This window comes from Scyliorhinus canicula, chromosome 7 (genome assembly GCF_902713615.1).
Source record: "Scyliorhinus canicula chromosome 7, sScyCan1.1, whole genome shotgun sequence".
Taxonomy (NCBI): domain Eukaryota; kingdom Metazoa; phylum Chordata; class Chondrichthyes; order Carcharhiniformes; family Scyliorhinidae; genus Scyliorhinus; species Scyliorhinus canicula.
Window position 1 is genome coordinate 88,862,953 of NC_052152.1, and position 26,401 is coordinate 88,889,353.

The following is a 26,401-nucleotide window of genomic DNA, read 5'->3' on the forward strand; positions in this document are numbered from 1 at the left end:
TAGATACAGAATTCGGGGAGAGGGACTGTCTGGTTCTTGAACAGTTTGATATAGGGAGCGATGAGCTAACAGAATTTTGGCAGGCTTAAAAGTGGACAAATCCCCAGGTCCGGTTGGGTTATATCCCAAGCTGCTGTGGGAGGCAAAGAGTAAATTACAGTGGATAGTTAGCATGACTTTGTCAGAGGGAAGTCATGCTTAACGAATTTGATAAACTTTTTCGAGGAGGTGATCGGGTGTGTCGAGGAGGGTAGTGCAGTTTATATGGATTTCAGCAAAGCCTTTGACAAGATCCCAAATGGGCAACTGATAAAGAAGGTAAAAGCGCACGGGATCCAGGATAATTTGGCAAGTTAGATCCAAAGCTGGCTTGGTGGTAGGAGACAGAGGGTAGTGTTAGAGGCCGGTGTCCACTGGCATATCATAGGATTCAGTGCATGGTCCTTTATTGTTTGTGATATATATAAACAATATCGATGAAAATGTAGGGGGATGATAAGTATGTTTGCGGATGACACGAAAATTGACAGGGTAGTTAATAGTGAGAAAGAAGGTCTGTGAGAAGATATAGGCAGATTGGTCAGATGGCTAGATCAATGGCAGATTGAATTTAACCCTGAAAAGTAGAAGGAGTAAAAAGATAAGGGAGCACTCATTGAATCGCAGGTCACGAGGAAGATCAGAATAACAGAGTGATCTTGGAGTGCTTGTACAGATACCTGAAGGTGGCAGGACAGGGTAATAGGGTAGTTAAGAAGTCTTATGGGATATTTGTCTTTATCAGTCATGACATAGATTATAAGAGCATGGAGGTTATGTTGGAGCAGTACAAACTTTGATTAGGTCACAGCTGGAGTACTGTGTGCAGTTCTCACTACAGAAAGGATCTGATTGCACTGGAGAGGGTGCAGAGGAGATTCAGCAGGGTGTTGCCTGGGATGGTGCACTTGAATTATAATGAGAGGTTGGATAAGCTTGGGTTATTTTCTTTAGAGTAGAGAAGGCTGAAGGGGAACCTGATTGAGATGTATAAGATTATAAAATGTATAAGATTATAAAATGTATAAGATTATAAAATGTATTAGATTATAAGATATGGTTACACTGCTGCCTCACAGCTCCAGGGTCCTGGGTTCAATTCCAGCCTCGGGTGACTGGCTGTGTGGGGTTTGCACTTTGTCCCCATGTCTGCGTGGGTTTCCTCCGGGTGCTCCGGTTTCCTCCCACAGTCCAAAGATGCGCAGGTTAGGTGGATTGGTCATGCTAAATTGCCCCTTAGTGTCCAAAAGTTAGGTCAGGTTACTGGGTTATGGGGATCGGGTGGAGGTGTGGGCTTAAGTATGGTACTCTTTCCAAGAATTTGTGCAGACTCAATGGGCCGAATGGTCTCCTTCTGCACTGTAAATTCTATGATTATAATGGATATGGACAGGGTGGATAGGAAGCAGCTGTTCCCCTTAGTTGAAAGGTAATGACGATGGGGCATAATTTTAAGGTGAGGGACAGGAAATGTTTTCACCCAGAGGGAAGTGGGAGTCTGGAATGCACTGCTTGGGAGGATAGTAAAGGTGGGAAGCCTCTCAACCATTAAAAAGTACGTGTATGAGCACCTGAAATGTCATAATATTCAAGGCTATGGGCCAGGTGTTGCAAAATGGGTTAAGCGTAGATTACTGTTGCTTTGTCGGTGCAGACCCGATGGGTGAAAGGGCCTTTTCTGTGCTGTGTGACTCTATGATACCATTTCCATTTACTTACCATACATTTCCCATCACAGTGGTAATTGAAGATGGGAGATCTGCATCAGGAGTCACAGGAAACAGATGAGGACGATGATATTTTGTTTGCATAAGAAACTTTACTCTTGCACAAATTGTCGCAGAATCTCGTGACAGAGTATATAAATGGGAGTATATGAATGGGAATGTTCGACAAACTGGTCATTTAGTCTTTCCAATGTAGAGTAGAACACAATGAACAGCTCATAAATTGAAAGGAGTACAAGTAAATTGCTGTTTCACTTAGAAGTAATGTCTGGGGCCTTGGATGGTGAAAAGAGAAAAGGTATTACTTTTCCTGTGCTTGCATAGAAAGGTGTCACAGCAACTTACTCAGAACATGTTTTTTTCTTCAGTTAATCCAGTTTGGACCACTAAACTATAAGAAAATTCTGATATTCATTGATATATTACAATATTCTGCCCATCTAAGAAGCTGTCAATTTACAGTTTGTTTGACAAAATTCTTACGTTATAAATATTAATAAAATGTTACTGTAATATTATCAACAAACAACTCACCTTGTGAACACAGAAAATGGTGGAAAGCATTCAAATCAGAATTGCTGAAAGGCCATCCAACTGAATCATTAACTCTTCTTTCTCACCACAGACGTTGCCTGATCTCACAATTCATCTTTCAGATTTTCAGCATCCGTAGTACTTTTCTTTTCTTTTTTATCTTGTGAAAATACTGGTGCTCTAGTAGTTGAAAGACTTCACCACGGTTTGTGGAAATGTGTTAGGAGCAAAACAACACGATGCAGTAATCCCCTTGAAGTCTGGGTGAAGTTGGGTGTCTGACAGAGTACAAAAGCTTTGAGAAATTCTGAGACATGAATTGTAGTACACCTCACTGGAGACTGAGAGAATCTGAAATGGTTGTTTGCATTAGCTGAGTTGTAGCATTTAAAAGAATTAGAAATGAGGAGCATTTATCGTTTTCCGCCTGTAAACCAACTATAGGATTATGTTGCATGCAATGCTTTCAGATGGAGAAGACAAAAATTGTTTCAACAAATATGCTTAGAGCACAAACCTTTGATTTCCCAGCAGTGACTACACATTCAACGACAGCACTGGGTTTCATTGTACACTGTAGCTAACAAACTAGAAAATTAGGTACAAAATTGTACTAGTATGCTCCTTAGAGAGTACAAAGGACCAGTGAAGATGTTGGGGTTATTTCATGGCTGTCTATTTTTGAAAGTGATAAAAACACAAATGACAGATTTATGTCTTATTTCTACTACACCTTATGGCAGAATGCTTGCATTGGTACGATTTCAGTGGGCATCTCACTCCACAAGCACATGTGGCTAGATGCTTACAAAACCACATCACTTACACATGAAGATTTTTAACTCCAGTTATTGAACATATAACTGAAGACCATATGGTCCACAATTCAAATGCTCTGGAGCCATCTATCATTTCTGTTTTCACGTGTGGCTTCATACACTTTCTTTTCAAATACTTATCCAATTTACTTTTCAGTAGTGTTTATTGGGTAAGTAAAGTGCAGGTGCATTCACTCCCCATCTTATCTGGCGCTGTGATCGTCTTGAGTTCATGCACCCTACTGCTGACTCACCGACCAGTGGAAACATTTTTATAACAGGGTCATGATCAACAGTCATATTAGACTCAAAACATGAACTGTTTCTCTCTCTAGAGATGCTGCCAAACCTGCTGAGATTTTCTAGCATCTTCTGTTTTCATATAAAATTTCCAGTGTGTGGTAGTCGGTATTTGGGGTATTACGGTACCCAGGTTGAAGCTGGAAGACCATTAGTGTGGGAGGTATCTGAGACAGCAAGATCATTGGTGAAGCCTGCATGCTGGTTCCGCCCAGTAAGGCGGAGTATAATAGTCTGTGTCTCCCCAGCTGCTGAATTCTGTACCTGCGCTGCTGAGGGATACATCTAATCCAACAAAGCCTTCAATTGTACTCCAATCTCGCTTCGAGAGTTATTGATCGTGCATCAATTTATTGGACTAGATTTTGAAGAATGGAGCTCCGCTTCAAACCGGAGTGTCTGCAACTTAGCCCCCATGCGGCAAACTCAATGGCAATCTTCAAACACTGGCGTGCTTCAATGGGTACCTCTGGACAGCCACAACTACACCCTCGGAGGGCCAGAAGCTGCAAGTTCTCCACTCGAGGGTGAGCCCAGAGACCTACATGCTCATCGAGGATGCGGACGATTTTGAGGCCGTGATGGTCCTGTTGAAAGGACACTACATTCGCCCAGTAAATCAGGTTTACGCCCGACATCTGCCAGCAAGAAGGCGACAAATCCCGGGGGAATTGCTAGACAAATTCTACCGCGCACTTCTGGTACTAGGTAGGAATTGTGACTGTCCGCAAGGTTCAGCCAGCGACCACACAGAACTTTTAATCCGGGACACATTTGTTGCAGGTATGCTGTCCTCCCAAATCCGTCAGCGGCTGCTGGAGAAAGAGACACTAAGACTCAAGGAGGCACTGGCCCTTGCTAGCTCTCTGGATGTGGCCTCCCGAAATGCCCGCACGCAAGTCCCCGACCGCGCAACAGCCCTTTGGGCAGCGTGGAACCTGCCCGCGGCTGGCCCCGATGCATCCCCCATCCCCCCACAAGCTTGTGCCGCGTGGCTATCAGGCAAGCTCGGGGGGCCCCGCTGTTATTTTTGCAGATGGAGGAGCGGGCCGGGCAAGCCAAGCATCCCCGGCAGCGCTGCCCGGCCCGCTCCTCCATCTGCAAAGGGTGCGGCACAAAGGGCCATTTCGTGGTGGTATGCCAGGCCCGGGCGGTCGCCTCCGTCCCTGGGGGCGAACCGGGGCTGCCACCACAACTCTCTCCACGGGCCATGGGACAGCAGGCGGTGCCATCTTCGTTTTACCGAGCCACGGTGGGCCCCGGGCACCGCCATCTTGTTTCCCAGGGACCACGTGCGTCGCCATCTTGCACACCCCCAGCCATGTGCGACCCGTGGACGCCGCCATCTTGGCTGGAGTCTCAGGACCCCGATTCGGATGACCACACACCGCCCGAGGAACATCTTCAATTTTTACCACAACTCGCCTCGGTGACCCTGGACCAGTCTCGGTCCCAAACGCTCTCGACCGCGACGACAACCGTGCTCATCAACGGACACAAAATATCCTGCCTGATCGACTCCGGGAGCACAGAAAGCTTCATACACCCCAGCACAGTAAGGCGCTGTTCTCTTCCCATTCACCCAGTAAAACAAAGAATCTCCCCGGTCTCCGGGTCTCACTCTGTAGAGATCAAGGGGTTCTGTGTAGCTAACCTCACGGTCCGGGGAGGGAACTGTATGTCCTTCCACACCTGCCTTCTGCGCTGCCACGCTCCTAGGGTTAGACTTCCAATGCAACCTCCAGAGCTTAACCTTTAAATTCGGCGGCCCTATACCCCCCTAACTGTCTGCAGCCTCGCGACCCTCAAGGTCGATCCACTTTCCCTTTTTGCGAACCTCACCCCGGATTGCAAACCAGGAGCAGACGGTACAGTGCCCAGGACCAGACCTTCATTAGGTCGGAAGTCCAGTGGCTACTGAAAGAAGGTATTATCGAAGCTAGCAACAGCCCCTGGAGAGCTCAAGTAGTGGTTGTAAAGACCGGGGGGTAGCACAGGATGGTCATCGATTATAGTCAGACCATCAACAGGTATACGCAGCTCGACGCGTACCCCCTCCCCCGCAGATCTGATTGCACAATACAAGGTATTTTCCATGGTGGACCTCAAATCCGCCTACCACCAGCTCCCCATCCGCCCAGACGACCGCAAATACACTGCATTCGAAGCAGATGGGCGGCTGTACCACTTCCTGAGGGTTCCCTTCGGTGTCACAAATGGAGTCTCGGTCTTCTAACGGGAGATGGACCGAATGGTTGACCGGTACCGTTAGCGGGCCACGTTTCCGTACCTCAACAATGTCACCATCTGCGGCCACGACCAGCAGGACCACAATACCAATCTCCAAAAATTCCTCCATACCTCAAAAATCCTTAATCTCACCGACAACAAGGACAGATGCGTGTTCAGCACCGACCGTCTAGCCACCCTCGGCTACGTAGTGCATGATGGAGTTATAGGCACAGATACCGAACGCATGCGCCCCCTCATGTAGTTTCCCCTCCCCCACTGCTCCAAGACCCTGAAACGCTGTCCAGGATTTTTTTCATATTACGCCCAGTGGGTGCCCAATTATGCGGACAAGGCCCGGCTGCTAATCCAATCCACGGTTTTTCCTCTCTCGGCAGAGGCCTGCCGGGCCTTCTGCCACATAAAAGCAGACATCGCAAAGGCACGATGCACACAATCGACGAACCCTTTCCATTCCAAGTCGAGAGCGACGTGTCCGACGTAGCTCTGGCGGCCACCCTCAACCAAGCGGGCAGGCCCGTGGCCTTCGTTTCACGCACCCTCCATACTTCAGAAATCCGTCATTTCTCCTTTGAAAAGGAGGCCCAGGCCATAGTAGAAGCTGTGCGGCACTGGAGGCATTACCTGGCCGGCAGGAGATTCACGCACCTCACTGACCAACGGTCGGTAGCTTTCATGTTCGATAATGCAGAGTGGGGCAAGATAAAGAACGATAAGATCTTACGGTGGAGGATCGAGCTCTCCACCTACAACTATGAGATCTTGTATCGTCCCGGGAAGCTAAACGAGCCTCCTGATGCCCTATCCCGTGGCACATTTGCCAACACTCAAGTGGACCGCCTCCGGGCCCTCCATGAGGACCTCTGCCACCCGGGGGTCACTCGATTCTTTCATTTTATCAAGACCCGCAACTTGCCCTACTCCATCGGGAAGGTCAGGACCGCCACCAGGAACTGCCAAATCTGCACGGAGTGCAAGCCGCACTTCTACAGGCCAGAGAAAGCACACCTGGTAAAGGCTTCCCGTCCCTTTGAACGCCTCAGTATGGACTTGAAAGGGCCCCTCCCATCCTCCGACCGCAACACGTACTTCCTGAATGTGATTGACGAGTACTCCCGGTTCCCATTCGCCATCCCTTGCCCCGGCATGACCGCAGCCACCGTCATAAAAGCCCTCCACAGTATCTTTACACTGTTCGGTTTCCCCGCCTACATACACAGCGATAAGGGGTCCTCCTTCATGTGCGACGAACTGCGTCAATTCCTGCTCAGCAAGGGCATTGCCTCGAGGAGGATGACCAGTTATAACCCCCGGGGAAACGGGCAGGTAGAGAAGGAGAACGGAACGGTCTAGAAGACCGTCCTACTGGCCCTGCGGTCCAGAAGTCTCCCAGTCTCCCGCTGGCAGGAGGTCCTCCCCGATGCACTCCACTCCATCCGAACGCTGCTGTGTACCACGGCAAATGAAACACCTCATGAACGTCTCCTTGTCTTCCCTAGGAAGTCGTCCTCCGGGACCTTGCTCCCAACCTGGCAGGCAGCTCCTGGACCCATCCTGCTCCGCAAACACGTACGGGCGCACAAGTCGGACCCATTTGTTGAGAGGGTCCACCTCCTTCATGCTAAGTCTCAGTACGCCTAGGTTGAGAGGGTCCACCTCCTTCACGCTAACCCTCAGTAAGCCTAGGGAGTACCCTGACAGCCGACAGGATACGGTCTGCCTACGGGACCTGGCGCCCGCTGGATCCCCACCCACACCCCACCCTCCCTCCCACCGGAGCACCTCACGGCCGCCCCCTTCCCAGGTGGATCAGTTCTCCCACTGGTCCCATCTAGGGGTGATGAAGCTACCGAAGAAGCCGAAGTCACGCTCCCGGAGTCATGGATTCCCGAGCCGGTGCCTGCAGCACCGGCGAAACTGCGACGTTCACAGAGGACGACCAGGGCCCCCGATCGACTAATTGCTTCATTTTGATATGTACATGTAAATAAATACTGTAAATAGTTGTGACATGTAACAAGGCAAAACACTGTACCACCGACGGGTACCGCCATAATCTCAACCTCTACCACTGTATAACGCAAGACCACCACCCCCGCTGGATTCTTTTTTAAACACGGGGTGAATGTGGTAGTCGGTATTAGGGGTATTACGGTACCCAGGTTGAGGCTGTAAGACCATTGGTGTGGGAGGTACCTGAGACAGCAAGATCATTGTTGAAGCCTGCCTGCTGGTTCCGCCCAGTAAGGTGGAGTATAAGAGTCTGTGTCTCCCCAGCTGCTGCATTCTGTACCAGCGCTGCTGGGGGAAGCATCTAGTCCAATAAAGCCTTCAATTGTACTCCAATCTCGCTTCGAGATTTATTGATCGTGTACCACAGTGTCCATAATATTTTGGTTTTATTGAAACAGTTTTATTACTTACCTTCTTCAGATTCTGAAAACTAAATTTCTATGTGGCCTCTTTTCCTTTTGGAAAATAGACAACAGGTTTAGATAAAGGATCTGGATCGGCGCAGGCTTGGGAGGGCCGAAGGGCCTGTTCCTGTGCTGTAATTTTCTTTGTTCTTTGTTCTTGTTTATTACCAGGTGCCTTCATTTTCTTAAAAAATCTTATAGTGACATCTTATCAAATGCCTTCTGATAATACTTATAAACAGGATCCAATGCATTCCCTGCAATTCTACAAGGGCCCAACATAATGTCAAGCTACTCCCAGTCAGTTTGTAAGGTGAAAGCTTAGCAGAATCCAAACACATCTCCTGTGATTGTTTCACTATATTAATATTGTATGATATCATTGGAACAACTCTGCTTCCACTAAATTGTAATTAATCGTGTTCTCTGGTGGCATTCTTTACAAGATTATTCTGGGAAGGTAGGACTGTCATTAAATAATTCATGTAAAAATTAAGTGAGAGTTAATGATGTACATTAAATGAGGGCCGGCCAGAGGTGGATTTACACTTTTGGGGCCACTGTACTCTCCACCTTTCACAGGCTCCCACGTCACACCCTGCCCTTTGATGGCATGGTGGCCTGCCCCAACTGATGTCAAGCCCCGCCCCCAAATGACACCAAACTCTGCCCCCATGATGTCAACGTCCTCCTGACCCCGCCCAGCCTCAGCTCACACAACGCAAGCCACAAAGACCCAATAAAGTACACAAATCACTGCTTAACGGTTTTAGTGCTTTTTATGAATTGGTGAAGTGACAATTGCAATACAATTGAAGTTCTTTTTTTAAAAATGTTTTTAAAATTTAGAGTGCTCATTTTTTTTCCAATTTCGGGGCAATTTAGTATGACCAATCCACCTATCCTGCACATCTTTGTGTTGTGGGGGTAAGACCCTCAAAAACATGGGGAGAATGTGCAAACTCCACACAAACATTGACCCACGGCTGGGATCGAACCCGGGTCCTCAGCGCCGTGAGGCAGCAGTGCTAATCACTACGCCACAGTGTTGCCCAATACTATTGAAGTTCTTGATGGCCCATTAGAGGATCAATATGAGAGTTATAGGAAAGATTCGCTAGAGAATGATACAAATCATTACTCTTTTAAAAATGGGTGCTTTTCTAACGAAAACATAAAAGGTCAACATGGCGCCGATTGAAAATTTCAAAATAGAGAAATTAAATGATAGTTGCCAAATTGATAGCAAGGGCACAGACTGGATCATATCACTAGAAAGGACGAAGGGTGACTGAAGCAGCTTGGCAAAGCACATGTTTATATCTGTTTCTGTGGCTGTTATTTCCTGCAACAGGTCACCAACCTGAAGATGCAGCTTGAGGGTGCCACCTTGCTTCAGGCATGGCTGACCAGGAGTCTCTTCCATCTCACTGCCTGCGATATTTGCATTGGAAGGATTAGAGATTTACAGGTTAATAATCAGCCTGTTTGGAAACATCTTGAATGTACCTTCCTTGGCCATCAAGTCCTGGAGTGGGATCTGAACCCAGAGGCAGGGATGCTACACACTGTACCATAAGAACTCCTTGAATTTAGAAGAAGATATTCATTCGGAGAACATGCTTACTGATACAGCGACTATAACACTTAGAAGGATATTGGACAACTATTTCAAAAGGAAGAACATAATAACATTGGCAAATGGCAACTGTGTTGTTCCTCGTGTCTTAATAAAGCTCGCAGTCTCAAGTGTGGAGAAGATGCTTTATTGTGGGTTCGTTCAGTTTCCAGAGCTCGACCTAGAACTACCTTCCAGTGCTAACTACCAGCTTTGCTTGCTGTGTCCTGCTTACCAGCCCCTGCTGTGAAGAGTGTGTCCTCACTTCCTGTCCTGATGTATTTGTATGGCTCTCCCGTGCTCCCTCTAGTGGTCGCTCAGTTGTGTTGCATCTGGTTAACTTGTGATCACCACATCCCCCTTTTTCTCTTAACATATTTTCTGAACATCGTTAAAGAAAATTGTATATCCTGTCCCAGTGTATTTATAGCTCTCCCGCTCGTGTTTGCTCTGTTGTTTTTGTATCTGGTCAATCTACGATCACCACATCCCCTCTCTTTCTCATTACATAGTTTCTGTACATCATTAAGGAAAATTATACAAAACAGTAACTTATGATATGCGTATCTATACAAGTGATGATGCTATTGCCTTGGTTAACAAAGCCAATGTATTTATATGTCCAAACTTAATAAACACATTTATGAGTCCAAACTTGATGAATGTGTTCAGAGCTTTTTTTTTTTTTTTTTCTTTTTGTTGTTGATGACGTGGTGATATTGATATTGCAAGTCCGCTGTGAATGTTGTTGGTGTTCCTTGTTATCTTAAGTACCCAATGCGTCATCCCGAGGTGTTTGCATGGTCACATCACTGATGTTGACTGGCATGGACTTTTTTTTTTTTTTTTTTTTGTGCTTGTGGTGTTGATTTATTGTCTCATCCGCCTTGGATGCTGGTGTGCTTGCTTGTTCTGGAGCAGACGTGAGTTTGTGCGATTCGTTGTCATCCCATGACATGTTTGTAGTCTTGTTATCGTTTTGCAGTGTGCTGTGGCATCGTCCATCATGTGCCAAGTAGTGCCATTGTGTACAAGTCGTTGTTTTTGTCGTTTCCGTCTTTGTTGTTGTCGCTATCTTTGCTCCTGACTTTGTTGTGTTTGTTGCCATTCTTGTTGTTTCTGCCTCTGTCGTTGTCGCTATCTTTGTGCCTGACGTTGTTGTTTGTCTTGTTGCGCTTCATGTTGCTTTTATTCTTGCTGTTGTCGTTCTCGTTTCTGCTGTGCTTCTTGCTATTGTTGTTTGTCTTGTCGCGCTTCATGTTGCTTTTCTTCTTGCTGTTGTCGTTCTCGTTTCTGCTGTGCTTCTTGCTATTGTTGTTGGTCTTGTCGCGCTTCATGTTGTTTTTGTTCTTGCTGTGTTTCTTTTGACTTTTGTTTTTCTTGTTATACTCTATGAGTGTCCCGAGTGGATAATTTGAGTCATTGAGCATTCCGTCTCGCGAGTGGTGCGAATGATCTGATGTTGCATCGGTGCAGGTGACATCAATCAGTTGTGGAGAATTGGATTCCGCATCTTTGCTTTCTTGGTGCTCGTCTTCCGGAGTCAAAGTCTTCTTGATTACATTTGACGCGGTGTCTGTGGACTCTCGGCGCTCCTCTTCTGGAGTCCAAATCTGCATGATTTCAGTTGACGTGGTTTCTCTAGACTCTTGGTGCTCCGCTTCTGGAGTTAAAATCTTCATGATTTCTGTTGATGTTATCTCACTGGACTCCAGGTGCTCCTCTTCTGGAGTCAAAATCTGCATGGTTTCTTTTTGTTTGATGTCTCTGGACTCCAGGTGCTCCTCTTCTGGAGTCAGAATCTGCATGGTTTCTTTCGGCATTGTCTCTGTGGACTCCAGGTGCTCCTCTTCTGGAGTCAAAATCTGCATGTTTTCTTTTGGCGTTGTCTCTCTGGGCTCCAGGTGCTCCTCTTCTGGAGTCAAAATCTGCATGTTTTCTTTCGGCATCGTCTCTCTGGACTGTTGGGTGGCCCGACTCTGTGCTTCTGTACAGACAAGCTGAGAACTGTCAGTCTCACTGTGATCCTGTACGTCGAGTGCGAGCACCTTGTCACTGTTTTCGCTCTGTGCTTCGGTACAGACAAGCTGAGAACTGTCAGTCTCACTGTGATCCTGTACGTCGAGTGCGAGCACCTTGTCACTGTTTTCGCTCTGTGCTTCGGTACAGACAAGCTGAGAACTGTCAGTCTCACTGTGATCCTGTACGTTGAGTGTGATCACCTTGTCACTGTCTTCGCATGCAGTGGGCAGAGGTGCATTGTCTTCTTCTTGTTCCTGTGAGCGTGTTGGACTTTCATAGTCCGCTCTTTCTTCTTGTTCCTGTGAGCGTGTTGGACTTTCATAGTCTGCTTGCGGTTGCTCAGGTACAGCGGGTTTTCCTTCATGGTCTTGTTCATGCTTGGTGTCCGCCCGGGAGTGTTTGCTTGCATCCCTGTTGGCGTCTTTCATCACTCGCACTGTGGAGCCTGTCATCGCTCGCTCCGTGGAGTCTTCCTGTGCTCTCTGTGTGGCGTCGTCTTCGTCTTGGGTATTGCTGTCATCCAATGTATCGACGAGCTGCCATGGCACCATGGTGTTGGATTCATCCACCATGAGTAGAGTCGTGTTGAGCTTTGCAACGGTGTCGCTGATGCTGTGATCAGCATGTCCAAATAACTCCTCCATGTCTGAGTAGTATTCTTTGAAACCCATTTCATCTTCGTTGGCTTCTTCTACCACGAGTTGATTCGTGTTGAACTTTGCGACCGTGTCGCTGATGCTGTGATAAGCATATCCGACTGACTCAGCTGTGTCTGAGTAGTATTCTCCGAAAACCAAATCATCCTGGTTGGATTCTTCTACCACGAGTTGGTTCGTGTTGTGCTTTGCGACCGTGTCGCTGATGCTGTGATAAGCATATCCGACTGACCCAGTCAGGTCTGAGAGGTAATCGTCGAAAAACAAATCATCTTTTGTTGTTTCGGAATTCTTTTTGTTCGCTTCACTGTGTGTGGTGAAGGCAGCTTTTTCCAAGGTTTTGTGCAAGTTGTTTTTCACTGTTGGTTTAAGTTCAGGCGTTTTTCTGTGTTCTGAGGCAAGAAAATTTGGTTTTACCACTTTAAGTGTCTTGTTTTCAATTTTCGGGCATTTCCCTTTTAAGTGGGCGTGGTCAGGATTCTCAGACGTCATGACGTCACGCGTAGGAACGATTTGCACATGCGCAAATCGGCTTTCTTTCCTTGTGCGGTTCGGTGTCCATTGCGCATGCGCGGCTTGCGCATGCGCATGACGGTCCGCGACGAAGACTTTTTTTGACTGCGCATGCGCGGCTTGCGCATGCGCATAACGATCCGCGACGCGATCTTTTGTAAACTGCGCATGCGCGACTTCCGGTTCCGGCGCATGCGCGACTTCCGGTTCCGGCGCATGTGCAACTTCCGGTTCCGGCGCATGCGCAGACGCGATTTGTAGTTCTTTGCTTACCAGAGACTGCAAAATGTGCTCCGACGCCATTTTATCGCGGATTTCAGCGTTTTTTCTTTCTAAAAGTTGTAAGTTACCTTTTCTTTCCGATCTGGACTGGATTTCAGCGTGTTGGCTTTGTGAAAAATTCATGTTATTTCTTCTTTTTGATCTGTACTGTGCATTCGCGATTTCCTGATCTTTTTGTGATTTTTTAAGTCTTGCATCACTCAGTCTCTGTGCAGGTTGGACTGTGAGCATGCCTTGCTGTTCAAATTTCTCACAGTACTCTTCAAATTTGTTTAGTAACGTTTGTAAGCTGTTCCTGTCTTCACCTTTTGAGTGTTTAAATCCATTATACACTTTCTTATTGACAGGCCCTTCGATGAGAATTGCTATTTTAATTTTGTCTGAGGCGTCTGCTACATCATTAGCTATGAGATAAAAATCGAACATTTGTTTGAACCTTTTCCAGACATTTATTACATTACCAGTCGTGTCCAGCTGAGGTGGGTATCCATGCCACATCCTCGAATTAGCGATGTCTTCCCCAGTCGAATGTCCAGCAGGAGATCTCCATGCCATTCTTGGTTGAGATTTCCATGCCATTTTGTGCTTTCTGTATCTGCAGCTGAGTTGTCCTGTCGTAAGCGTCTGAAATCACTCCTAGGTACCATGTGTTGTTCCTCGTGTCTTAATAAAGCTCGCAGTCTCAAGTGTGGAGAAGATGCTTTATTGTGGGTTCGTTCAGTTTCCAGAGCTCGACCTAGAACTACCTTCCAGTGCTAACTACCAGCTTTGCTTGCTGTGTCCTGCTTACCAGCCCCTGCTGTGAAGAGTGTGTCCTCACTTCCTGTCCTGATGTATTTGTATGGCTCTCCCGTGCTCCCTCTAGTGGTCGCTCAGTTGTGTTGCATCTGGTTAACTTGTGATCACCACAGCAACAAAATGGGATTAATAACGCCTGCTGAAGAATAATCATTAGCACAAATGACATGCTGAAGGGCTTCCATCTCTGTTGGAATTTATTTTATTGTAGGTAGAAGAACACATAGCATGTAATAACACGTAGTTCAGTGATCTTCAAAGTCGGGGGTGGGTCGTGGGCGTGTGTCGGGCGGGTCACGGAGCCGTCCGTTGCTGCACTCCCGATTGCGCAAATTCACGCGCAAAAGCCCTAGCTGCCGGCTTTTAATTATGCCGGCTGCGAGCCACCGATGAGTGGAAACGGATGCGCAGTGTGGCCGCATTTTTTTTATATGGTAAAAAGGCTGCTTGCAGCCGGCATGGTTAAAAGCCAGCTGCTGCTCGCTCTGCCCGGTTCGGAAGTGCTCAGTTCTTCTGAACATAGCTAAGGCTGAGCTTACCCCCCCAGCGACTAGCACAATCGGGCCCACCCGCAGAGATCCAGCGTCACGGCCTCCACCTCGGAACTTGCCTGTATCTACAGCGCGCTCATCCTGCACGATGACGTGGTCACTGTCACCGAAGACAAACTCAGTGCCCTGATTAAAACAGCTAGTGTGACCATTGAGCCTTTCTGGCCTAGTCTTTTTGCCAAGGCATTGGCTAATATTGACATCAATAGTCTGATCTGCAATGTTGGTGCTGGTAGCAGTGCCCCAGCAGCTGCAGCAGCTGTTTCCACCGCTGCCCCTGTTCCTGCCGAAGAGAAAAAGGAAGAGAAGAAACAGGAAGAATCTGAAGAATCTGACGATGGCATGGGCTTTGGTTTCTTTGATTAAATGTGCCGTGCAACAACATTGTTACAATTTACAAAAAATAAATAAGAATTGAATATAAAAGCTGGCTGCTGCGGCTGAAGACCTCAACTTTGTGCAATCGGAGACGCAGAAGATTTTTTTAAAAAATGCTATGTAATCTTCCTGCCTAAGGCAGGCAGAGAGCAGGTCACAGCCCCCGAACGTCACCATCACGTGCTTTGGGCACGATAGCGATTCCTCCATTTTGTCAGCAGGAAACAAGGTAAGAGAAAATGGTGGGTCGCGAAGGTCGGCTGGCGTGGGTCCCGAAGGTCAGCCGGCGTGGGTCCCGAAGGTCGGCCGGCGTGGGTCCCGAAGGTTGGCCAGTTGGTAAAAATGGGTCCCCAGAAAAAAGTTTGAAAGACACTGGTGTAGTGCATAGAGAATAACACAGCTGAAGAAAATCACCATCTTGTGTAGTACAAACAAGTAGATCTCAAGGTTGATTCTTGGTCTGATGCAGCTCTTCTCAGAAGTCAAAGATGCTGCAGTTGGCTTTTTAATTTCACACTATACGCAAGTGGTAATGTATCAACTTTGCCACATTAATCAAATACTCTGAACAACAGGAATTTTTAGAGAGAAAGTGTTGAAGTAGAGGAACCAATGATATGTGAAGAACAGAGGGCAATGCTACTGTTTAATAACACACAAAAATCAGGTTCAATGTAAACGTATCCCTGTTGTAATTGAACTGGAACGAACATGGAGATTTATTCAATAAACAAAGGCAATATATTACAATGGAACATTTTTAGTGCGAGAGGCTAAAATGGAGGTCAATTATTTATTGGTTTAAATTATAATCAGAAATTTCAATCGGCATTCATGATTCTCAATAAGACAAACTGAAATAAATAGATAGCTCACCAAATGTCACAAAAGTTAATTAAAAGTTTGTTATTTTCTTCAACAGCTGCAAGAAGTTTCGCCTACATTTCTATCAGAACACACATACTGCTCTCTTATGGACTCAGCCAGTTGGGAGCCAACCAATGTAAATGCGGTTCCGACTCATTGAAAGGTTGGGGGCTGCATTGTAAATTGGTGATTTTAGACAAGTTCCCTTCCTTCACATTACAAAGAAGGATGGGAAAACAGAGCAGAGGCGGACTTACACTTTTGGGGGCACACCCCAGCCACCTCTCAATACGGGGCCTCTCGCCATTGACAGGGCCCTGCGCTGCAGCACTATGTGTTACACTGTAGTTCCGCCTTTGGTGTCGGCCATGGTTCAGTTGATAGCACTGTCACCTCTAAGTCAGAAGGTTGTGGTTTCAAGTTCCACTCCAAATACTTGAGCACAGATTGACGTTCCAGTATAGCACTGAAGGAGTGCTGCACTCTCTGAGATCCCATAGAATTTACTGTGCAGAAGGAGGCCATTCAGCCCATCGAGTCTGCACCGGCTCTTGGAAAGAGCACCCTACTTGGGCCCACGCCGCCACCCTATCATTGTAACCCAGTAACCCCACTTAACCTTTTTTTTTGGACACGAAAGGAAATTTATCATGGCCAATCCACCTAACCTGCACATCTTTGGACTGTGGAAGGAAACCGGAGCACCCGGAGGAAACCCACACAGACATGGGGAGGACGTGCAGACTCCACACAGACAGTGACCCAAGCCAGGAATCGAACCTAGGACCCTGAAGCTGTGAAGTAACTGTGCTAACCACTCAATCAGCTCAGGCATTAAACCAACACCATGTTTTCCCTCACTATTCAATGAAATGGTTGTTGAAGTGCTGGGATATTCCTGTTGTCCTTACCAACATCTATCCCTCACCCAGCATCGTTGGGGCCTTGTTGTGTGTAAACTGGCTGCTGTGTTGTTCACATTACAATAGTGACTGCACATTGGAAGTGCTTCATTGGCTGTGAAGGAATCGGGAACTTCCTGTGAAAAAGGCAAGCCTTTCTTTCATTGACAGGACTTTATCTTCAAGAAGTAGAATTTTATATGTCCTGGATGGGCGAGCACCTGACCTGGAAGCACGTAAAATAGTGTGTGAGGATGTCAGGGGCGCATCCTGACGTCATCTCACGCGATATTTCTGTCGCAGGTTGATGTACCATCAATTGGACGCGAGACACGATGAAGATCCGAACTGTGGCTTTAATCAGCTAGTTGTTAGCCCGGTGGTCGACCACAGAGAAAGGCCGACCGCCGGGAAACCTGGGTACTTATACCCCGCCTCGGAGGCAGGGTCTACTGGCCTCTCGATCAATTGGTGAGCCGTCACATGACTAGTCCCAGCCAATCAGACGAGAGGCACATGACCAGCCAGAGCCAATGGGAAACCAATGCTCTGCACCAATGGCAGTGCTCCCACTCATATCACCACATTCAACCCTTGTGGAGAAAGAAGGCGGGGAGGGGGGGTGTGAGGGGAAGAGAGGGGGGGCGGTCTGAGGACTGGTGATATGAGTAGAGATAATCGAAGATATGGGCTGCCCACTGGCTCGTGGCAAAATAAACAATACTACATACTAAAGAAATTACAATAGAGTCCAATAAAGTCCCATGGCTGCATCAGATGGTCCCGATCAGCCTGTCGGGTGCCCGTGATGTTCTGGTGGACCGTTGCAGTGAAGCCGGTGACGTCGGGCCGATGGTCGTCCTTGCCTCCGAGAGCGTTGGTCGTAGATGTGTCTCCGTACCCCGGGCTGGTTGTGGAGACGCTGTAATCGGGGAAGGGGGGGTATATGCACTGCGTCGTGGGGGCGCGGGGGGCACTGGGGGGAATTGGGGTTGGGGGGGGTGTTGATGGAAGAGGAGAAGGCCGCACCCTGGCGGCTGGCAGGTCCCGGAGTGAGACCGTATCCTGCCGACCGTCGGGATACTCCACGTACGCATACTGCGGGTTGGCGTGGAGTAACTGGACTCGCTCAACCAACGGGTCGGACTTGTGCACCCGCACATGCTTCAGGAGCAAGATGGGCCCGGGAATGGCCAGCCAGGTCGGGAGAGGGGATTCTGAGGACGACTTCCTAGGGAAAACAAGAAGACGTTCATGAGGTGTTTGATTAGTGGTAGTACAGAGGAGAGACCGGATTGAGTGAAGGGCGTCGGGGATGACCTCTTGCCAACGGGGGATAGGGAGATCTCTGGACTGTAGGGCCAGCAGAATGGTCTTCCAGATGGTGCCATTCTCCCGCTCGACCTGACCGTTACCCCGGGGGTTATAACTGGTCATACTGCTAGAGGCCAGGGCCGGCTCAAGGCACCGGCAACTCGGGCAGTCGCCCGGGGCGCCATGTGCTAGGGGGCGCCAGAGACTCGGGTCCCGCGCATGCGCAGTTGGTCCGGTGCCAACCAGCGCATGCGCGGTGGCCGCCCTCCCCAGGGCGGCCCCCCCGCTCGGTCCCCTCCCCCCGCCCCCTCCGCCCCCCCCGCTCGGTCCGCTCCCCCCGCCCCCCCTCGGTCCGCCCCCCCTCGGTCCGCCCCCCCTCGGTCTGCCCCCCCCTCGGTCCGCTCCCCCCGCCCCCCCTCGGCCGCTCCCCCCGCCCCCCTCGGCCCGCTCCCCCCGCCACCCCTGGTCCGCTCCCCCCGCCCCCCCCTCGGCCCGCCCCCCCCTCGGCCCGCTCCCCCCGCCCCCCCTCGGCCCGCTCCTCCCGCCCCCCTCGGCCCGCTCCCCCCGCCCCCCGCTCGGTCCGCTCCCCCCGCCCCCCCCCTTGGTCCGCCCCCCCTCGGTCCGCTCCCCCCAGCCCCCCCCCTCGGCCCGCTCCCCCCGCCCCCCCTCGGCCCGCTCCCCCGCCCCCCCCCTCGGCCCGCTCCCCTCGGCCCCGCCCCCCCCGCCCCCCGGCCCCACCCCCCCCCCCCACCCCCCAAGGGCGCCGAAGTTCAGCTTGCCCGGGGCGCCAGCAACCCTAGGGCCGGCGCTGCTAGAGGCTATGCCCCTGCTGAGCAGGAATTGACGCAGTTCGTCACTCATAAAGGAGGACCCCTGTCGCTGTGGATGTACGCGGGGTAACCGAACAGGGAGAAGATGGATAGGAGGGCCTTTATGACGGTTGTTGTGGTCATGTCGGGACAGGGAATGGCGAAAGGGAAGCGGAAGTACTCGTCGATAACACTCAGGAAATATGTGTTACGGTTGTTGGAGGGGAGGGGACCCTTGAAGTCTATACTGAGACGTTCAAAGGGGCGGGATGTCTTAATCAGATGCGCTCGTTCGGGGCGGTAGAAGTGCGGTTTGTACTTGGCGCAGACGTGGCAGTCCCTGGTGACGGTCCTGACTTCCTCAACGGAGTAGGGCAGGTTGCGGTAGAAAGCGAGTGACCCCTGGATGGCAGAGGTCCGTGTGGAGGGAGCGGAGGCGGTCAATCTGCGCGCTGGCGCAGGTACCGCAGGATAGGGCATTGGAAGGCTCGTTGAGCTTACCAGGACGATACAAGATATCATAGTTGTACGGAGGAAACCCACACAACATGGGGAGAACATGCAGACTCCGCACAGACAGTGACCCAAGCTAGGAATCGAACCTGGGTCCCTGGCGTTGTGAAGCAACAGTGATAACCATTGTGCTACTGTGCTGCCATTCTGTTCAGCTGCAAAATATTTCACTTATAAAATTATTTAGGAAAGGATTTTATAAGGGCAGTACGGTGTCACGGTGGTTAGCACTGCTGCATCACGGCACCAATTAGTTCCAAGTGATTGCTTTGAGGACATCGTGTATGGTTTTTCTTTGGCCAGCAGATGGAGATGTTGCAACGCCTACAGTAGCCAGTGTAAATATAGGAAAAGCACAATGACAGCGCAGAAAACTGATTCCATGTTTAAGAAATCTAATAACCATACTTTTGCTTCTTACTAAACAGTCAGGATGTTTATATTGTGATTGTCAAAAGGAATGCCACGCTTCTTTTAACAAAACCAAACACCAATCCCTCCACGAGTTAAAGAAAAACGCTGAAATTCTGAATTTAGATTTGCTTTTTTCAGCAGCAGGCATAGAAATAATTAAAACAATGAAATACTGAGATAAAGCTTCAAGAAATAAACATTTACATCTTAAAACTATATGTATTCATTGACGATATTGTGATGGTCCTGTGAAGACTGATAATGTTTAAGAAATTCAAACTTCCAGTAATTGCTGAAAAGAATGATACAAGGATTCACATTTTAAGATTTTAACTGCAACAAATAACTCAAAAGTACTATTTTTGTAGGCAACTTATACTTCAACTGCACAAACAATTCTTATTCCCAACCTAAGCGATAAACACATCTCACAGGTATACTTTACACTGTCCTTTACATTGACATTCAATTTTCTCAGAATTAATCCAAAGTGATTCTTAGCTCTTGAAGGCTTATTCACCTTATTTTATTTTCTCTGCCTGGTGACTTGCAATCTTAGAACTTCACAGTCAGGATTTCTTTTTCCGGAGGGTATCTCTTTAGCCCAACTCTTCAAGCCATGTTTTAAATCCCCACCAATTTGGACTGTTCAATCGAAGCATAAGTTTCCACCTACATTCCAGCAGGGCAAACCATAGAGATCTTTTGGCTTTCATTTGATCCCTCTCTCCTGGATCCAGGTAGACTTAAACACACTTATCTGTAAAATTCACTGATATTCTAGGAAAGCTTTTATCTTGATCTTTACAATGTTTCACCTGCATCCTTCACCATGGTAACATGAATCACTCGGGCCATGTATTTCAATATAAATGATAAGTAGCTATCCTTAAGATACTTTTAGAACATAGAACATAGAACAGTACGGCACAGAACAGGCCCTTCGGCCCTCAATGTTGTGCCGAGCCATGATCTACGGTCCCAGAATCACATTCTGGGACCGTAGATGCTCACAGTCTCCACTTTTAACACACAGCCTGCTGTCATTGTCTCCAAACTTAAATATCTTACAACTTCTTCCAAGTAAAATAATCTAAGCCTTCCTTTGATTTCAATCAACCACACCACCCATGCTTACTGTCTGAACTGGTCATATGATCCCCTTTTATTCACCTTCAATTTAATGACATTAATGACTAATTTTAATCTCATAATTCTAACAATACCAATGATGAAAGGTTTTAGTGCTGAGAAGTTACAGGAGAAGCTATGGCTAGAATCTTAATGAAATCGACCTGCATACAGTGGCAAATTCAGTAGCAGGCACTTTATTTAAACTCATTATCCTTCTGTCCTCAACTTTATTGTGTCCCCCAATCACCCTGGACATCAGTTTTCAGATGAATGTTATGAATAGCATTTATGAAGAGGAAATGGTGTGAATATAATGGTTGGCTAATGGATAGTTAACTGCTGGAATGAATTGTGCCTGGGGTGGCATAGCATTTCTGATTTCCCCGACAGATGCGCTCACAGACTTAGATTAAGAAATGTGTGCCTAAATAAGGGCACAGGTTTCTTTGGTATCCATGTATATGGCTGCAGGCACTATGGTCCCAACTGGCTCCTCCTCCTGCACTTCCACAGAGAAGAATGTTTTTTCTGCACATTCTTCTTGTTGTAGCTCACTCCTCTCTGCTGCATAATATTGTGAAGTCCACCATCGTTCTGGAGACCCTATGGGACATATTGAAGGGTGCCTCCAGATCTGTTGAGGCACCTGAAGTGCAACTTAATTAATCCAATGGCTTGTTTCACTACTGTCCTTCTGGTGATGTGGCCCAGATTGTACCTCTCCTCTGGGCCAATGGTTGAGTTCCTTAAAAGAGTCATCTGTCATGTATTCATAAATGCACAAGGGACCATATGACCCATCATCCATACCAGAGGCAAAAGTCTCCCCTACCCAGCGGGGCGGGGGGTCCTGGCGTAGTGGAGTGGCGCCAACCACACCGGCGTCGGGCCTCCCCAAATGTGCGGAATTCTCTGCACCTTTAGGGGCTAGGCCCACACCGGAGTGGCTCCCGCTCCGCCGACTGGCACCAACGGCCTTTGGCACCACGCCGCCCGGCGTTGGGGCTGGCCGAAAGGCCTTCGCCGGTCAGCGTGTGTCCGCGCATGTGCCGGAGCGTCAGTGGCCGCTGACATCACCACCGGCGTTGCGCGGTGGAAGGGGTCTCTTCCGCCTCCGCCATGGTGGAGGCTGTGGCGGCGGCGGAATAAAAAGAATGCCCCCACGGCACAGGCCCGCCCGCCAATTGGTGGGCCCCGATTGCGGGCCAGGCCACCTTGGGGGCACCCCCCGGGGTCCGATCGCCCCGTGCCCCCCCCCCCCCAGGACCCCAGGGCCTGCTTGCGCCAGCACAGAGGTGGTTTAAACCATGTCGACGGGAGAGGCCTGACAGCGGCGGGATTTATGCCCATCACGGGCCGAAGAATCGCCGCGGGGGGCCCGCCGACCGGCGGGGGGCCCGCCGACTGATGGGGCACAATTCCTGCCCCCGCCGATTCCCGGGTGGTGGAGAATTCCGGCCACGGCGGGGGCGGGATTTACGCCGGCCCCGGGTGATTCCCCGACCCTGCGGGGGGTCGGAGAATTCCGCCCCACGTCTCTGTAGAACAATCCAATAACTTCTACTCCTTTAACCTTGCAAGTTTATTTCCCCCAAGTTCACATACAATTTCCTTTTAAAACAATGATCATCTCTATTTCCACCATTCTCATAGGCAGAGAGTCTCAGGTCATTATAAATTATTGCATAAACAGGTTCTTCCTCATATTCCCTGCATCTCCTAAACAAAATCTTAGATCTGTGTCATTGTGCCAACAGTTAATGGGGACAGACTTCCATTAGCTATGTTATCTAAACCTGTCATAATCTTGCAAATCCCCCTTAAATCTTCCCTCAATCTCCTCTGATCCAAACAGAACACGTTTCTCCTACCTAATCTTATAGCTAAAATCCCTCATCCCTGAAACCATTCTGATAAATCTCCTCTGTATTCTCAGAAGGACCCTCACCCCCCCCCCCCCCCCCCCCCCCCCCCCAAAGTGTGGTGCTATAAAAGAGAGGCAATGTTCTAATTATGGCCAAACTAGAGCTTTATAAAGGTTCAACATAACTTACCTGCTATTGTACTCAATGCCTCTATGTATGATGCACAAGCTCTCATGTGGTTTGCTAACTACTTTCTAAATATGTCCTGCCATCTTTAGGCACATGATGCCTATGGTCCTTCTGTTCCTGTACACTCTTTAAAATTGTGCCATTTAGTTCATATTGCCTCTCCCTATTCATTTTTCCAAAATACATAATTTCACAACTCTGCTTTAAATTCCATTTACCACTTGTCTTCCCATTCTGTTAGCCTATCTCCTCATGCAGTCAATTGTTATCATTCTCACTGTCTGACACATCTTCAAGGTATCATCAGCAAATTTGGAGGACAGCACCATTTACCATGTCTTCCTCTTTTCTGTCCTTAATCCAATTTTTGATCTCTCTTATTCACAGAGCCTCAATTCTGTTAACCAGCCTTCTATGTACTTTGGTGAATGCTATTTAATATTCATGTCAACAACATCCATTGCTTCCTCTTCATCAACCTTTTCTGTGCTTCATCAAAAATAATTTATTAGTCAAGCATGATCTGCCTTTCACATATCTGTGCTGGCTCCCCCGGATTGACTCAAATCCTTTCCACTGAGTCTTTTTTCATTACAACAAAAAAGGTTCAAGTGGGGAGCTAACAGATGTTTTCAAAATTCTGAGAAATATTTGTAAAGTAATAGAGAAAACACATTTCTACTGGTCAGTGGGTTGATAACCAGAGGGCATAAATTTAAGAGCAAAGATTTCAGAGAGCTCTGTGGTGGGAATCTGCATTAGCCGATGCCGAAATCGGGAAAGGCAGGTAAGGTTGTAGAATCGTTTCCGGCATCAAAATCGCGGTAGGCGCCAATTTGACGCCAAATCGCAATGCTCCAGCACCTCGTCAACGGCGTCAGAACACTAGTACAGTAGACACCATGTGCATATCATTAGTGGGCCCGACACGGTATTCTCATGGGCCTCCATGATTCTCCACCTCTGATGGGCCGAGTTCCTGACGGCGTGGTTCACTTGTGCTTTTAAAAATCGTGAAACCGGCATGATACGGAAGGTGTCCAACATCGCCATAGTTTGCTGACAGTTGCTTCCGCTGACCAGGGGGCTTCTGCCAGGGCTGGGGGGGGAGAGGGGGGGGGGGGGAGCAGTGGGGGCTGGCCAGGAGGTGGGTTGTGGGGTCGGGTGGATGGGCATGGAACACCATTGCCACAGCCGGCAAGGCAGCCATGCAGCTGCGCACATTGCTAATAGTTCACTTTGAACCTAGTGCCTCTGGCCTCAGCCAACCCAGCTGTATGGGCGCGCTCCAGCAAAACCAGTGGCATCTTTTTGGCTGGGATAAGTGTGTATGGGGAGTGTAATGTGTATTTGCAGCTGCAGCTTGTCGAGTGTCGATCACAGGTCGGGCGCATCCCGCACCATTTTTCATTGGAATCGATTGTGTTCCACGCTGCACCAGTGCTAGTCCCTCAATGGTACCAGAATCGGTCCAAGTGCGGTGTCGGTTTTTCTGTCGTAAAAGTCCACGGATTCTGCGGTGGCATCAACACCTGTCTCGGAAATGGAGAATCCCACCCCTGATTGTTTTTAATGCAGAGATTTGTTTGAACATGGGTTCCCTACCAGAAACAGCAGTGAAGCAGAATCCAAAAAAAACCTTTTAAACTCAGGGAAGTGGCTGATTATTTTTTAGCATATAGCTCGTCAAAGAAAAAGCAATGGTGCAACGAAGGTCCTTCTGTGAGAAGTTCTATGAACAGATGATACAGAAAGTGATAAAATAAGTTAATTGCAATAGATTTTTCTTTTATCTGATGAAGAATAAAGGTCAGATCCAAAATTGATGACTCACATCAACCTATGTTTAACAGTATGTTTGTGATGAGTATATTAACTTCTACTGTTTATCTGGAAAATATTTCAATGCTTAACATTTCCCAATAAGATCCATTTTATGTTACCCTACATAGAAATGCGAATACATAAATGTGTGGTATAGCATCTGCTACACATATATGTATTGCAGTCAATTGAGTTTCAAGCTTTGTAGGCAAATTAGATTTATATATATATATATAGACTATTAATTAAAATGCTACGTACAAAAATATCAAGTAAAACTCAAAGATGAATGTCTCTAGGATTTGAATTACAAGAATTACATTGAATCAATAACATAAATGCACACCATTCAGTCCAATTAGTCTATGTCAGGGTTTCCATACAACTTCCTCCCCATCTAATTACTACTTCTCACCTTCACTCTCTCCCGCATATTCATCTATTCCTTCCTCCCTCATATATGCATCAAGACTCTTAGATCCATTGGCTATCTGCTTTAACCATTCCATCTGGCAGTGACTTCCACATTCCCATGACTTGCTGCATAAAGAAATTCCTCCCAAATCCTTTATTCGATCTTAGTGGCTATCTTGTCCCCTTGACATATCTATACACAACACAAATTTTCCACATGCACCCTACTAAACCCTTCATAATTTTAAAGATTTCTGGATCTCCTCTTAGATCTTTTTTCCAGAGAAGAGTCCCAGATACTTATATCCACTCAATCCTGCTTATATCCTTATAATTATTTTCTGCACATAATCCAATGCTGCAGTATCTTCTTTGCAGTATGGAGACTCGTACTGTTCACAGTACTAAGTTTAGTCTAACCAAGGTTACATTTACACTTAACATTACAGCCCTGCTTTTATATTCTGGGGCGGAATTCTCCGACCCCCCGCAGGGTCGGGGAATCACCTGGGGCCGGCGTAAATCCCGCCCCCGCCGTGGCCGGAAGTCTCCGCCACCCGGGAATTGACGGGAGCGGGAATCACGCCCCGCCGATCGGCGTGCCCCCCTGCGGCGATTCTCCGGCCCGCGATGGGCCGAAGTCCCGCCGCTGACAGGCCAATCCCGCCAATGTGGTTTAAACCACCTCTGTGCTGGCAGGATTGGCGGCGCGAGCGGGACCCCGGGGTCCTGGGGGGGGGGGGGGGGGCGTGGGGCGATCAGACCCCGGGGGGTGCCCCCACGGTGGCCTGGCCCACGGTCGTGGCCCACCGATCGGTGGGTGGGCCAGTGCCGTGGGGGCACTCTTTTTCTTCCGCGCCACCACGGCCTCCACCATGGCGGAGGCGGAAGAGACCCCCTCCACCGTGCATGCGCCGGTGGTGACGCCAGCGGCCGCTGATGCACCGGCGCATGCGCGGACTGGCGAAGGCCTTTCGGCCATCCCTGACGCCGGGCGGCGTGGCACCAAAGGCCATTGCGCCAGTTTTGGCGACGGCCGGTGGAGCAGAAACCACCTTTAGCCCCTAAAGGTGTGGAGAATTCCGCACCTTTGGGGAGGCCCGACGCCGGAGTGGTTGGCGCCACTCCGCTACGCCGGGACCCCTCCGCCCCGCCGGGTAGGGGAGAATTGCGCCCCTGTTCTTTCAAAAATGAATCTCAGTATTAATGACCTGGACTGTGGTGTACAGGACATGATTTGAAAATATGTAGAT

At 48.5% G+C, this 26,401-nt stretch overlaps 1 protein-coding gene across 1 annotated transcript; it reads left to right on the forward strand.

The window, feature by feature from the left end:
* The first annotated feature begins 264 nt into the window (after positions 1 to 264).
* Positions 265 to 14,891, forward strand: LOC119969107 (60S acidic ribosomal protein P1-like). The gene is made up of 3 exons (XM_038802321.1): positions 265 to 318; positions 9,440 to 9,556; positions 14,550 to 14,891. Exons 1-3 carry the CDS (start codon positions 265 to 267, stop codon positions 14,889 to 14,891), a joined length of 513 nt encoding a protein of 170 aa, XP_038658249.1.
* The last annotated feature ends 11,510 nt before the right edge of the window (positions 14,892 to 26,401 follow it).

Coding starts and splice junctions, on each gene's coding strand:
- LOC119969107 (XM_038802321.1), top strand. CDS start 265: ATGGATTTCAGCAAAGCCTTTGACAAGATCCCAAATGGGCAACTGATA. Junction 319..9,439: donor ATGGGCAACTGATAAAGAAG/GTAAAAGCGCAC, acceptor TTCCTGCAACAG/GTCACCAACCTGAAGATGCA. Junction 9,557..14,549: donor GAAGGATTAGAGATTTACAG/GTTAATAATCAG, acceptor GCCCACCCGCAG/AGATCCAGCGTCACGGCCTC.